At 37.0% G+C, this 14,640-nt stretch overlaps 1 protein-coding gene across 2 annotated transcripts in view; it reads left to right on the forward strand.

The window, feature by feature from the left end:
* Nucleotides 1–344: 344 nt before the first annotated feature.
* LOC306853150 (fibroblast growth factor 13-like) overlaps nucleotides 345–14,640 on the forward strand; it is a 109,168-nt gene continuing 94,872 nt past the window's right edge. The window contains exons 1-2 of one of the 2 annotated variants that reach the window (XM_079390350.1): nucleotides 345–692; nucleotides 2,648–2,828. In XM_079390350.1, coding sequence (XP_079246476.1) covers nucleotides 2,780–2,828 — 49 coding nt within the window. In that variant the 5' untranslated portion in view covers nucleotides 345–692; nucleotides 2,648–2,779. Of the gene's footprint in view, nucleotides 693–2,057; nucleotides 2,547–2,647; nucleotides 2,829–14,640 lie in introns of those variants that run through there. The other variant, XM_079390349.1, reaches the window with a different exon arrangement.

Here is a 14,640-nt window from a genome sequence, read left to right on the forward strand (position 1 = left end):
CTCCAAAGTGACTTTGTAGATTGCAACCTCAAAATGCCATCATTATTTGTGGAGACAAACTCCCTTCTGCTGGAAATCCAGCTGCCAAAAATAATATTCCTATTTAGCTCCCTTCAGTAAAATTCCCCTTTTGTAGGATTTATTTGCACATTTGAAAGAAAAGAGAAGTTTTAAGAAATGCGTTTTAGTTTTAAATGACTAAATATTTTGTGGGAGGTCAGAAAGTTACATGCTGGTGGGATCTAAAGTGTTCAGAATATTTAAATAATCTTTTAAAACCCTTGTTTATTGTATAATTTGGTTCCTTACAAACCCAGTACTGTCAGTTTAAAGCCCTGGACAGCGTCTTAAGAAAGTCTGGTCAATGAAACTTTGAAAGGCGTCCAACTGTCCCTAAAAATAGCAAGTATGGATCTTGAAACCATCGCCTTCTGTTTCCTTCCACTCAGTGCCGCAAAGGAGTACAGTCCGTCAGGTGATAAATACCCAGTCTGATGTCGCTTTACTGTCAACTCCTAATTAGCAGAGAAAACCAGTGTTTCAAAGGGAAACATTTGTGGTTCAATAGGTGTTAAAAGCGGACAAAGTGCTTAACCTATACGTGGAGAATTTAAGCGTGGTTGAGTTACCTAGAGTGGAAGACCGAACGAGGGCAATTCATCGGTTTATGCCTCCCTTCATCGCTTAAACAGGTAAGTTAAAGTATCTTTTAAATGAGAGACTGTTTCAGGACTACATTTAAGACAATACGAAATCATATTCGCCTTGGCATTAGACTATTTCGTTTGTCGACTCCGGTAACATTCCTGGAAGATGCGTTTTCACGGGACTTCAAACATGTGCCCTAAACCTTTTTTTTTTTTTTTTTTGCATGTTAGATAGCAACACGGAAGCATATTTCCACATTCAAAATGCATATATTACAAGCGTAACGTGTACATGTGTAGCCTAATGTTTTTAAATTAATTAACTTCAACATCTTAATGTTTTTCTCGAGATATTGTGCAGATATCCAACTTTTTGCACATTAGAAAGTAAACTCCCGAGCTTCATTAGTAGCCTATCCCTTTGTGGATATTGTTAGGACAAGACTGTGCATTGTCCACTCCGGGGACTTTATTAATGAAGTCTGCAAATATCATATGCGCGTCATAATCTGCAGAAAGATTACCAGTGTATTTGATCAAGGGTATTTTGGGCGGATAGCCGGAACAGAGCTACATTAATGTTTCATGACTGTGTCTTCAGAAGGAATTTAGTCATTAAACAGGGTGCCACTTATACGAAGGCTATCCGGGGGGTTCAACTGGGGAGCGGAGGTGGAGGCGGGGACGCTTCAAACAGATGCCTCTAGTGGCTATCATTGGTACCACATGGAGAGAGAAAAGCATGCGTTTCTCTTGTGAGCACAAATAGTTTGTTGACCTACACACTTGAAAAGAATGTGGAAGATAGATCGAGGAAGACATGCAAACTTATTTTTACCTGTACAAAACTACTTTTATAATGAAAAAGTATGTAGACCTATACATAACTATTAAGGAATTTTTAATGGCCAATATCAGGACTCAAAAGTGATTTGTGCTCAGAGTGATTTGTTATTAATAACTTGCGTTTTTTTTCCAGCGTGATAAATTTCGAGAAAAAATATGGTGCTTAAATCTGCAATTTTAACAATTATTTTCAACAGCACACAATTTTAGATTACATTTTATAGAATGATAATAGCGAATTAGGGTATGCTATTTGGCCTAAAATGAAGGCCATAGCCTACTACTTTTTAAGAGCCCCCAATCTTTCGTTTTGACTCCATGGGGGTTCGAGCTTTAGGCTAATAAGGGCAATCAATATTCAATATAAAATGCGCTTTGGAGGTTGGGGATTGTTGGAATTTTTAGCATCGATAGAATAATAAAAAAAAATTGCCAAGCGTAGCCTATTTTCTTGAAAATATCTTATTGTGTAGCCTATATATCTTATAAATATCCCTTATTATGGATAGCAGTGGTTTATTCCATCTATACTGTACATGCGATGTAGACCGCTATGTTGGATTTGACTCACAATATCTGTTGCTCACACTAGCATGGCGTGTTTTACATCAGACCCAGTTTCTGGCAACAGGCTAGTACATTTGTGAATATCTCTTGTTACAGTAGCTATCAAAAGGTGGTTCCTCAGGTTATATCAGCGCTTGCGTCCAGTGTGTCACAGCTGACGTCGACTGACACTCGGTGGAAGCCCCTCGATCTCCTTCCCTCGCGCTTTTTGTTCTCCGGTTTGCTTCATTCGAGAGGGTTCGTCTTATTTTCATCACCTCGAGCTTCATGCGGGAGCCGTTTGTCTATATCAATGTGTATTAATGTAGGAGACACCGTGGAAGAGATGAGGTGAGATAACCTTGTTGATAACAAAGAGCACTGCTCGAAGGTCTGCGTTTGATTGTGACATTGGCGGACTTGTTACTACCACGCGCTTTGTAAACTCGACTTCTGTAGTCTGTATGTTTAACTGCATTGACGGCGGTTGATAAATGTCGATAGAAGGTACGAGAATCATCACTTTCCCTTTGATGTTTAAAAAAAAAAAATCCATTAAAAAAAAAAAATCCATGCACTTTTGTTTATTTACAATGCGTTTCTTGCAGAGCTCTTATCTCCTCACCTGGCACCTTTGTTTTGGATTTGCCAAGGATTTCCTAAAGCAACAGTGGGTGTACTCGACTGAAGGATTTCGAGTTTTAATCTAAATCGGGATATATTCATCCAAACTGGGATCTATGAGCGGAAAAGTGGCTAAACCTAAAGAAGAAAAGGATGCTTCAAAGGGTAAGTAGAGTCTTGAAACGTGTCGATTACTCACAGTACATCTCACAGGTTTAAAGCGACTGTGATCTCATTCATCTCCCACTCGTTGCATTGTTGTTCAATTGTGAAAACGTAAAAGCAATATTGGAAATTGGCAAAGATAAATGTAAAGCGTTTATGAGAATGCATACATAATGATTAGCAGCTCTGCTGAATAACAAAAAAACAAACAAAAACAAAAAAAACTGCCACCTGATTTTCATTCAGTCTGTTCTGCGGAGATGAATTATGGGCTGTCGCTTTAACGTAACCTGCAATAAAACCAATGAATATCCCATTCAAATTCCCTTTTTCCTTCATTGCCCATTAAGGTAGATCTGAGTAACTGTTCAAATATTTATCACATTTGCTACGATCTGCGCTGTGTGATGACGCGTAATCGTTTGTTTGGGGGAGCTACTGCGCAAATGACCTATTGCGTAAAAATGAGCTTCTGCGTGTCTCCGAAACAGCCGCGCTTCAACGGGATGTAAACTGGCCAACCATTGCCATGGAGACAAAGGGGCTACAGGGTTGCCAAAGAAACCTCCGCTCGATTAATTGATGTGCATGCTGTCTGCTGAGGGGTTTTCATTTCAGTTTACAACGACATGAATATGCTCCTTTGTTCCAACTGATGAAATCCCACAGTGTAGTATAGCCTGATTACCTCTAAAATAACCCTGGCATATTACCAATATTGCTGGCACACGGACAAATTGCTTTTGTTCCTCTTTTGTAGCCTATAAATTAATAATAATTTGTTTTGCATAAAAGTAAATGCAAAATAATAAAAGCAACGTCTAATAGATATTGTTATAGTTTACCATACAATTGGATTCTTTCAAAGAATCTGTTCTCTTTGATTCTTTTTGTCAAGTTAACTTAATTTTTCCATTGACTTACTAATATAATGCAGTGCTGATCAGAAATAAATATGAGTGATTGCTGTTTTATTTTGAAAAATAAAAAATTGTTCATTAGTTATTAGTAATAAAAAAAACTCTTCTTCACTTCTTAAAGAAAAACCTTGTTCTTGAGGCAAACAAGAAATCCATTCCTCGCCCCTTTTTAGGCACAGAATGAACAGACAGACAGCTATCTCAGCATTATATTATATAATTCCAGCATATCCTCATGTATTTTTTATTATTAGTGTTTATAGTAAATGTACAGCAGACTTTATTGAATACCGACAGGAATTCATTTTTCTTTTTCTTTTAGGCAACACTTTGTCAAAGCATTGTACTTGACTCATTCACTCAGCATGCTGGCTTTCATCTTATTTGTTTTGAGCTATTATGAAACACATTGCAGTGGCTGCCTCTACATCATTAAAACTTTCCATTCAATTTGGTATTCTCACCATCACTTGTTAGCTTGTTAGTTACTCTGGATTTAATGTGTGAAAGTTTAGCTTTTCTGTTCTCTGTATAAGCATGAGCAGTGCTGTCATTGAGCTCATCTGTGTTTTCATAGAAACTATGCTAAGTCATTTACACTTTGTGTGCTTAGCAGCTACACTGTTAAAAGTGGATTTGTGCAGTTGTTGCATAAAGGTTTATTTTTACTTGATCTAACCCCAATGACGTCAAGTTGATTCAGTCATGTTAAATAATAATCTTGACTTGTAGATGTTCGTCATTAAGTTACAGAACTACTATCGCAGTTTTGATAGCATTATATTGGTGTAGCTATTAGAAAAAATCAGCAAAAGTGTGCAAGCTTTTAACACACTGGAGCCATGCTAAATATGATGCAAGTTTGAATCTGTCCTGAAATTTACACACATCACGTCCCTCTTCTCTCTCTCTCTAATAATTTCCAGTTTATCATCAGTATCTCTCTAATAAAACAGGCAAAACATAAACTTAAGATTGCAAGCTATATTTTCGAAACATTGACTGTGTTGTGAATTTCCAGTCGAATGTGTCTTATTTAGGGATTGATAAATATCAGTCCTCCATTGCACTACAATTTAGGCCAGTGGCGCTGAATGCCCAAGGGCACATGACTACAGCACAGGCTAATTAGCCGGAGGATGAATGCCACAGGCTCTGGACCGGCTGAGCGGGGCTTGCGAGTCTTTCATATTTTCTTGCAGATGAATTTATCTCCAGGCCAGATGCAGTGCCAAATCAATAGGCATCCAGAGCATAATTTAGAGAGGCTTCATTAATCACAAAGCAGCAGAAGGCTTTTTTGTGCCCTGCTCTGACACCTGCTCTAATCTTCTTGGCATAGCGGCACCCTGACTGCTGCAGCATCCAAATCCACTGATGCTGTGACTGGAGGTGGAAAAAAACAAGTCTGTCTTGATCTGTCGGACCCAAATAAATTAAATAGCTGAATATGACTTGTGGATAAAGGGATGTTATGTACAGTGCCATGTTTCAGCACTGTAGGTTAAACCGTGCCAGTAACATAAAAGAGAAGAGTTTGAACCTGTTGTTTGGATGTTACCAACCGCATTTCACACACAAAGTGAGTGGAAATGGAAACTTTGACATAAAAGGTAAAAGTTATTTCCTTATGTTCCTGAATTAATATTACATTAGTTACATAAGTATCACAGTATTACATAATTAAGCAATTTTACAGAAGCAAAAGTGCTATTGTTCTGAGTATCAATATGATATTTAGTACAAAAAATATATGATACCGTTCAAAAGTTTGGGGTCTGTAGAATTTTTAAATGTTTTTGAAAGAAGTCTCTTATGTTCACCGAAAATAACAAGACTGCTCTTATTTTAATCCAAATACAGTAATATTGTGAAATATTATTACAATTTAAAATAACTTTTCTATTAGAATATATTTTTAAAATGTAATTTACTCCTGTAATGGCAAAGCTGAACTTTCATCTACCATTACATCAGTCACATAATCCTTCAGAAATAGTACTAAAATGACAAGATTTGGTGCACAAGAAACTCTTCTTTTTATCAAAGACGAAAACAGTCATGCTTCTTAATATTTTTGTGGAAATCATGATTTGTTTTTTTTTCAGGATTCTTTGAATAGAATGTTCAAAAGAAATAAGTTTATTTGTAATGGATATTTTTTGTAACATTATACATGTTATTAGTGTCACTTTTGATCAGTTTAATATATATTAGCTGAATAAAATAATTTTTTTTACAAAAAAAAGAGCCATTAACAAAAGTAGTTCATTTCCACTTGTATACTCTAAGTACTCAGATTAAAACCAGTGTTGTTATATTAAATAAAATGTAATTTAGTAAGAAAATGATGTTGTACAATGCCCTTCCAGAAGCATTGTATAGTCAGTGGTTTGTAAAGGCTGTGTAAGGACAGTGTGATTCAGGACAGTGCTACTGTTTCCTCAGCGTTGACAGAAATCTCAGCATGCAGCCCTAGAGCAAGACTCCATCTGCATTAGAGAGCTTTCACTCTACATCTCCGCCTTGCTCTCTGAAATGTTTGGGAATGTCGCGGGCCTGTCTCTATAGCTGTGCCCTCCACCTCGTCAATGACGGCCGGGCTGGTGAAAGCAGCACGATTAGTGCTCTCTGATTGGCTGTCCCTTTCTCGCTTTAGCTTGATCTCCAGCTCCTCGCAAAACCCCGGTGCTTGTCATAACAGCAGCTTTAAAACATGCCTGAAAAGAAAGAGAAGAATAATGCAAATCTTGTTTTTGTTTGTTTTGGAGGACAGTCATAAAATTTCAAGTGCCTCTCCTCGCTTTGGCAATTTGCCTGAACCTAGTGTAATAGTTACCTGTTTTTTTTTTAGCTATAGTGGGATACATATTCATGCTGGAATTAATCCAAGCTAAGATCGTAGTTCCTGTGGAAATCAGCTTTGCTTCAGATGGCAATTTATAAATTATAGGTCACATTGATCCGCTCAGAAGGTCACAACCACACAGTTCTCAGTCTCAGCCTCAGACAGCGGCACATGGACCTGATGCATATTGCTCACGAAACTGGACAGTGTTTTTTTAATCTTATTTGGTCTTATCTGATTGGCTGATTTTGTGCAACTTCTGGAAGTAAGGGCACACAGGATTTTATCAGTCTGCCTTGTAAAATTCATAGTTTCAAGGATACAACGTAAAGCTCAATTATTATTACATCCTATTTTAGGATAAATCTTCCCTAAATAACATTTAACACATTTTGTATTCATTAATTTAAAATGGACAGTGCACATTAATGAACATCAGTAACAGTAACAGAAACTGTTATTTTGCTTCTGCAGTTCCTACAAATAAAGAATATTACTAGCAGGGTTGCCAGGTCTACGAACCAAAGTACCTCAAAACTAGCCTGATTGTGATTCTGTCAGAATTTCTCTCCATCAAAATCGCATTCCATGTATGAGAACACTTTAACCTGCGGACTAAATAAACCATTCCCAATTCCGTGGGAAAACCGCAGACTTGGCAACACTGATTGCTAGTGACGATACAGTTACAAATATACAACATTGTGCAACATATTACTTAAAGCTGATTACTGGTCAGATTTGTCTTAAGCTACTGTTTAAGATGCATCTTAACAGTGTGATATGTAGAACATTCCATATTGCAAGTGGTGGGCTGTTCCAATAATCCAATATTTTTGTCTAAAGGTTTTCACCCTGAACCTTTGATATCTTTGACTTTTTACTGTTAATTTGCCATTTGAATAATTTAGTCATTTTGTTACAATGTTACATCAATGCTGAGGTCACAAAGAAGTTCAATTATAAGAGGAAGAACAATTGATAAGAAAGAAATGGCAGAGAGGGAGAGTGAGTGACCCTAAATGGTCCATTGTGCTGGAGTTTTCATATTATGACTGATGACAGCAGTGGCCTAGTGATGGCTGTAATGGGATTTATGCAGCAATGCATTTATGGGGATTAAAACCCAATCAGTCTCTCAGTGTTGTGCATGTAGGCCACTACCACACATTCTCTAAATCTGGAATATTCATCATCTCTGCATTCTTCAGTGAGTTCCTCTAGTCCATTTTGTTATAACGAAGCCTTTAATACTGAGGATATTCCTATCTGTAATAATATTTTCCTATCTGTATTCACCGTGTTGTAAAGTACTTGAAGAACAGTATGTTGGGTATTATTTTCAGGTGAGTCATAATCTTTGTATTAATCACGTTCATAACCAGTGTTACTGATCTACTTATTTGTTGGATTCTTTCATTACACTAATGGTTCGATTCAGGGGACGTAGTTTTTGTAGGTGTGGGATTACGTGGATGTTCAGGATTTTAGATTACAGGTCTGAATGGAATTGTTTGGGATTTAGAAATGCATTTCCATGCCATTTGTTGTTGTAAAGATATGCTGCTCCATTTGGTGACATTTATGGACAGAGGCACTTTTGAAGTACAGTAGGGAAATTCACCATAACATCACATTTTAGCATCAAGATTTATCTTCAAACTGGTGTCAGTGTGTTCTGTTGTTTAATTTTCACCCTGTTTTGTATGCACTAACCAGAGATGGAAACGTATGTCTGAAACTCTGACTCCAGTTGAAATTAAAGCAATAGTTCATCCAAAAATGAAAACTGCCATCATTTACTCACCATCATTACTCACGCCTTGAGAAATTGTGAAAAGGTGTTTATTTGTCCATGCAATGGAAGTTACTGGTCACTAAAATCATTACCAAGTTACCAACATTGAGGATGAGCAAATGATGACTGAAGTTTTACATTTTTGGGTGAATTATTCTTTTAAATGACAAAATGTTAGTCTCCAAATTTGAGATTTCTGAACAGCATCCTTTAATCCTTGCAAGAGGGATATTTTCTTTGAATTTTGGATCTTTGTGCACTCTTTGGAATTTACAGAGAGTAAAAGCATGTCTAAAAATGTGTATTTTTAGGTTGATCATTCACTCCATTGACAACGCAAATCTCTTGCATGTATTGAAAATGCATTTTTAAAATATAAGCAAAAAATGATTTGTTCTTTGATTTGTTCTTTATATAGCTACAGTAACCTGTGGCATAGAAAACAAAGAGATTTTACTTGGGCTCATTTCAAAAGACTGGGTTTGGACAGAGTGTGAACATGTCTGAGATAAACAATGAAGACACACACTATGAAGACAGACACACAGTCCCTGTGTCTGTAGGTTTGTATTGAATTGCTTTGCCATGACTTTCGGCTGTTTGACTCAGCAAATCAAAAGCTTGTGACTGAAAAGGAGAATATTGTTTTTAGTTTAAAAACATATTTGAGTTCTCAGACATTAGACAGGCTTCAGCTGCTTCTAACAAGGTCATAGATTCATAACACATCTCAGACATGGGGGAGTGAAACTTTCCTCAGACTCCTGCAGTTTAGTTTTATTATTGCTCTCAAGAGCAAGTATAAACCTCGCAGCTACAGAAACACTACCAAGAGCATAATTACTGCGACGCGGTTTGCTACGCAATGTTCAGTGATCCGTGTCAGCTGCCCTGACAAATATTTTGCCTCTGCAGGAGTTCAGTTCTGAAACCATCACTGCACTTTGTTGATTTATGTACCTGTGTCAGTGACACCCTGCGCTGGCTGCTCCGTCCCAGAGCCTGCTGTGGATATTGTGTTTTGTTTAATTACACTTCCCCTGGGCCTGAACGTGGCATCACTTAATGGGATTTCATTTTCTGCTGCAAAGCCAAAGGAAGACAAGTTGTTAGTCAATTAGCATTCAAGTTTCTTACTTAGTGATTGACAAGTATTTCATTGTTATCAGATTAAGAGAATGACCTTGTTTTGATTCTCTCTGGTAAGAGGTAGGAATTAACAAGCTGCCCTTTATTATGCTTGAAGTTTACCAAGTAGGGCTGCACAAAATAAAACCAAAATCACGATATGGCTTAGTGCGATTATCAAATCACAAAGACTGTGATTTAAATTAAATATATGTGTTGCGTGCTTCCGAGGGAAACGTGACACTGTTCTTTAAACACTGCTCTTGGAGCGGTTCATGATTTAGTGTTTGCGATGTCTCAGCGCGTCCCAGTTCACAGTAAACACTGCTCCACATAAACTCTAAAACTTGTCATGAGAAGCACTTACAAACCAGTTGTTGTCAAATAGGAGCTTTCACAACAAAGTCTATTAATTTCTACCGAAATAAAAGCTTGATGGTTTAACGTTTCAAAAATTAATTTTTGGAAAGTTATAAATATTAGTATTATAAATTTACAGCTGTACTGTAAAATACATTTCTTTTTATTTTATTTTACTGTGAAATATTGCAAGATTTATTATTTTTATTCAACAACATCAACAACAAAACAACAATAATTATTATCATAATTTTTGTTAATAATTGTAGTTTTAATCATAATAATTAATAATTATAAGTTATCATATAATCATTAAGTCATTAATATAATCACATTTTTGCACACCAAACATTTGTAAAAATCATATTTTAAATTGTAACCACACTTTTTATCCGAAAAATTGCAATGCTGTTTTTTTTCCCTAAAATATGCAGCCCTAATAGCCAGCCAGCAGAAGTATAGGACATTTTGAATACTCTCCGTATAGGGAGAGTTTTTTAAACCTTACGTTTGCTAAGCCCAGTCGTTAAAGGAAGGCAGTGTTGACATGATGTACGTGACAAGAAGGTCATTTGAGACGACAAGTCGTTCTTGCATCAGGTGATTGGAATTCCTAAACTACCATCTCAGTCCTCCGCTTCTGTCCCTGCCGTCAATTCCTATGGGCGTCTAACTGCCTGCTCTGCTATAGTTCAATAAAGAGGTTAATAATTAAACTCTATTCTTTAAATGATCATTTCTATTGGTCATTGGGGTCCAGCTGATTTTTTTTTTCACCCTTCTCGATCGTTGACAGTGTAAGGAATATCTGAAAGCATATAGTGCAAACCGAGATTACACAACTAATAATCAGGTGACCCGGGGTCTTGCACCTTTAAAGGTGCAGTTGTCCTTTCACTACAATGTGTAGCCTGAGAAGATGTCACCCATCCAGTCTGTGTAGTCCTGCTATTTAAGTAGTTTAGTGAGATGGTTGTTAAAGGAAATAGCTATGATTATGACTCTGTGTGTGCATGTGTGTGTCACATGTTAATAGCCAGTTTCCTGGTAGGCGCTCTTACTGTGCCGAGGGTTAGTCATTGGTCTGATCATGAACAAATTAAAGCTGGCCAAATTACGACAGTGGGGTAATAAAGCCTAATAAGGCTTGAGAGGATACACATTGCATTCTGGGTCAGTAGAGGGAGAATAAAGGTCTTTCACTGTAGGTTGTTTATGATATGTGCAGAACGTTGTGCTTCAAAATGGCTTGGGTTAGGGTCTGTTCGGCGCAAACCAGGGCACATTTTAGATCAAGCAATATGTGGGTGGTTTTTTGATTACATAGATGAGGATTTGATTGACAGCCAGGCAGCCATTTTTTCACCACAAAGTGTGTTGAATTTCCCAGTGCCACTCTTTGCAAATTGTTCAGCAGGAATGATTAGAAAGGCCTGAGTGCCTCTATAAAGACTCCATTAGTCCACAGTTTGACAGCATTCTGGCCAGAGCAAAAATTACCTAAATTTAAACTGTTAGTGTCTGGCACCACTTCTAGCTACTCTACAAGACAAGCCTAATTAAGCACTTCTGTGGAACTAAATACTATGCACTTTTCTGGTTGGATTTCTAACTTGAAGTCTTAAAGCAGTAGCTTCAAGTAGTTGGTCACCTGCAGAGCCATAAATATCAGCATAAAGTGTGATCCAATTTGAAGCTTATTTTAGCCACTAACTGCCCACGCAGTCAAGACAAATCAGGATCTGATTGAAGTGTAACCACCAAGCCTGTACTATTTAGAGGTGGGTTTATTTAAAACTGATGCCACTATATGCTTATTCTATCTAGTCAGATTGGAATTGGTGATTTCATCCAGTGGTCGCCATTTTTGTTTGGAATCTGTAGAAGATGGTCTGTGAAATGGTTTAGATTACTGTAGCTGGTCATTTGTCACAGGATTAGTTCATGTCATGTGCTCGTTGCATTTTTGATTTTAACACTATTGACCACATTGATCTCTGGGGTCACATGGTCAACATAGCTGTTGCATTCAAATACTGAAACCCTGTAGAGAGGTGGACTCCTCTGAAGGCACATGGCTTGATATCAGATGAATATTATATAAGGCCAGGGATCCTTCTACAGGCTGGGTGCCATGTCAGCACTTCTTCTACTTCTCATTTGACTCCTAGCACTTCTTTCTAGTAGTTTATTTCAGGTTAAACCTGAGAATTTCACCCATGTGGATTCATCACATTTCAGCACCTCTCAGAATGATTTAGAGTCCACCAGATTTGAAGAAAATGCAATGAATCTCCATCTACCTCATTATTGTGCTGTAATGACATTTAGATGAGTGATGAGCTCTCAAGTGCTCAGGGGTTGCTGTTTACATCGTTTCTCAAACGTCTGATGTCAAAAGATGTCGTAGATACACAGGTCTTTGGATATATATATATATACTTATAGTGTTTTGTGTACACTGATATTCGCTTCTGTGTCTCCAAGCTCAGTCTTATCCATGATAGATTCATGGAGAAGAATGAAAATAAACCATTGTGAGGATGACAGCTGCTGAAAATAGCTGCACCCTTGTTCTCTGAAGCCGATTTCACACACTCTGGAGTGACGATTATAAGGTGTTTGTGTGTGTGTGTGTGTGTGTGTGTGTGTGGTTCAGTGTTAGGAGGAGCACATACACAAGAAGGAATCATTTACATTAAGAGACAGCCAAGACAACAAATCAGAAATAAGTGGTGAGCAAACAGTCACAAACTCTCTTAGCTGTCTTGCAATGTAACATGAGGAGAGGAAAGGATAGATGTCTAAAGATATAGTACACACACACACACACAATATTTTTAGATTTACTCTCCCTCATGTCCTAAACTAGTACCGTTTTTTTTCTTCATCGAACACAAAAGGAGATGTTTTGAAGAATGTTCTGGCTGCACTTTTCCATGCAGTGACAAAGTGAATGGGGTCTGTCCATATGACTTACACAATATATTCCATGTCTTCTGAAGCCTTGCATTAGGTTTGTGTGATGTTTCATTTTTTTGTGTTTGTCAGCCCAGAATCATCACATATTGCTTCTCATCTCCTGGTTTCTCTATGAATGAAAATGTATGCCTCGATTTAGAAATATTAAAGTAGCTTGAGAAAAGTATTCCGTATTAGTGACTTTTTTACCCTTCGCTCCTATCAGTAGGGGAGTTTTAATGGATCAAAGCTTTGTGGGATGAGGGCTGTCGCTGCACATCTCTGTCATCTGTTACAGTCTCACCACTGTATACCTAAACTACACCGGTAAATTCAAATGTATCACTCGAAATGTTTCAGGAACACTGTTTGTAATTTTTACAAAAAATTGTGTCAAAATCTTATAGTAAAAAATTACTGTTTTTGTTAATTGGTTAAAATACTTTACCATATACAGTAAAAAAAAAACAGTTATATATGTTTTTTATTTTACTATAAAATGCATGGTTTTTGGAAACAAAAACTATTAATTGCCAAATAATAATTCAAAAAGAGTTAAAGGACATTTCCAGAAGTCACTGCATGACACAATGCTCAGCATGTATTAAAAAAAAAAAGCTATGTTCTTATTTTTGCTGTCACTACATTTTATTTATTGCATTGTTTTAGTGCCATGTGTGTTACACTGATGTTGTTTTCTCTTTGTATGAAGTAAGTTGTAAAATATTCAGGCACTAATACGCTGCTCCATGATACCGAAACTTGCCTTTTTTTTTTTTCTTTTTTTTTTACAATAAATCGAACATTATATTTTTAACAATATAGATTACACAATAGGATATTTATTTTTTGTTAAAAGTAACTTGTAAAATTATTTTTTTTTAGCTGTTGGTTAGCAAAAAAAAAAAAAAACATGCACACTGAATAGCCTCTCTTTGGAGAGCTGTGACGGTCGTGACCGTCAGTAAATACCCAGTGACAGAAACAGAAGCAGCTGATTTCATTAAGTCAGGCCCATTTGCTTGTAATGAAGTGCAGCATTTGAAAGGCTGACAGGCTTGTGCTTTAAGCCAAGCCACACTACAAGACTGAAGCTTGTTGCCCTTTGATGGTTTAAGTCTGGGACAAGAAGTCTCAGAACGTAGCTGATACACATGCACCCATTGTAGATGGTGTTTTAGTGTGAAATAACCTGTGATGGCCGATTAAGTGGCCACACAGTAAACCGGTAGCTGACACGCATCCACGCACATGTGTATATGTATAATATACTTTTTCCCTTTTTGGTTGTTTTTTCAGTACATGTTAATTTGATTTGCTTATTAGTATTTGATTTAACATTGGTTACAGATCACACTTTTTACATTTCATAATAACAACAGACACAGATTTGGTTCATCTTTACGGTTTTATTTTCAATTTGTATTCATTTCCAACCAGAGATGACTAGTTTGGGTGCACACTTTCTAGTTATTGACGGTATACTTTAACATTTATTTTCTTTGAGTTTAAGTTACCTACGAGCGGAGAGCGGAGTCTGGGCGCTGCGCTGTCTTCCGGTGGTGGTCCGTGCTCATAAAGGACCGGCTGGCGTCAGTTGCCGTCATTTTATTCCACTGGATCAATCCATCCTGTAAACTAGCTGGGGGTTATTTGTTCATTAACCTATTTTTGTTTACTATAATTATTTGTGTATATTCATTTGTTGTTTATGATCTATTTCTTTATTTTAAGTTAACTATTTGATGGTGTTTCGTGATGTTTGTAATATCCTCTGTGTGTATGTATGAGTGTGTG

Source organism: Barbus barbus, assembly GCF_936440315.1.
Source record: "Barbus barbus genome assembly, chromosome: 33".
NCBI lineage: Eukaryota > Metazoa > Chordata > Actinopteri > Cypriniformes > Cyprinidae > Barbus > Barbus barbus.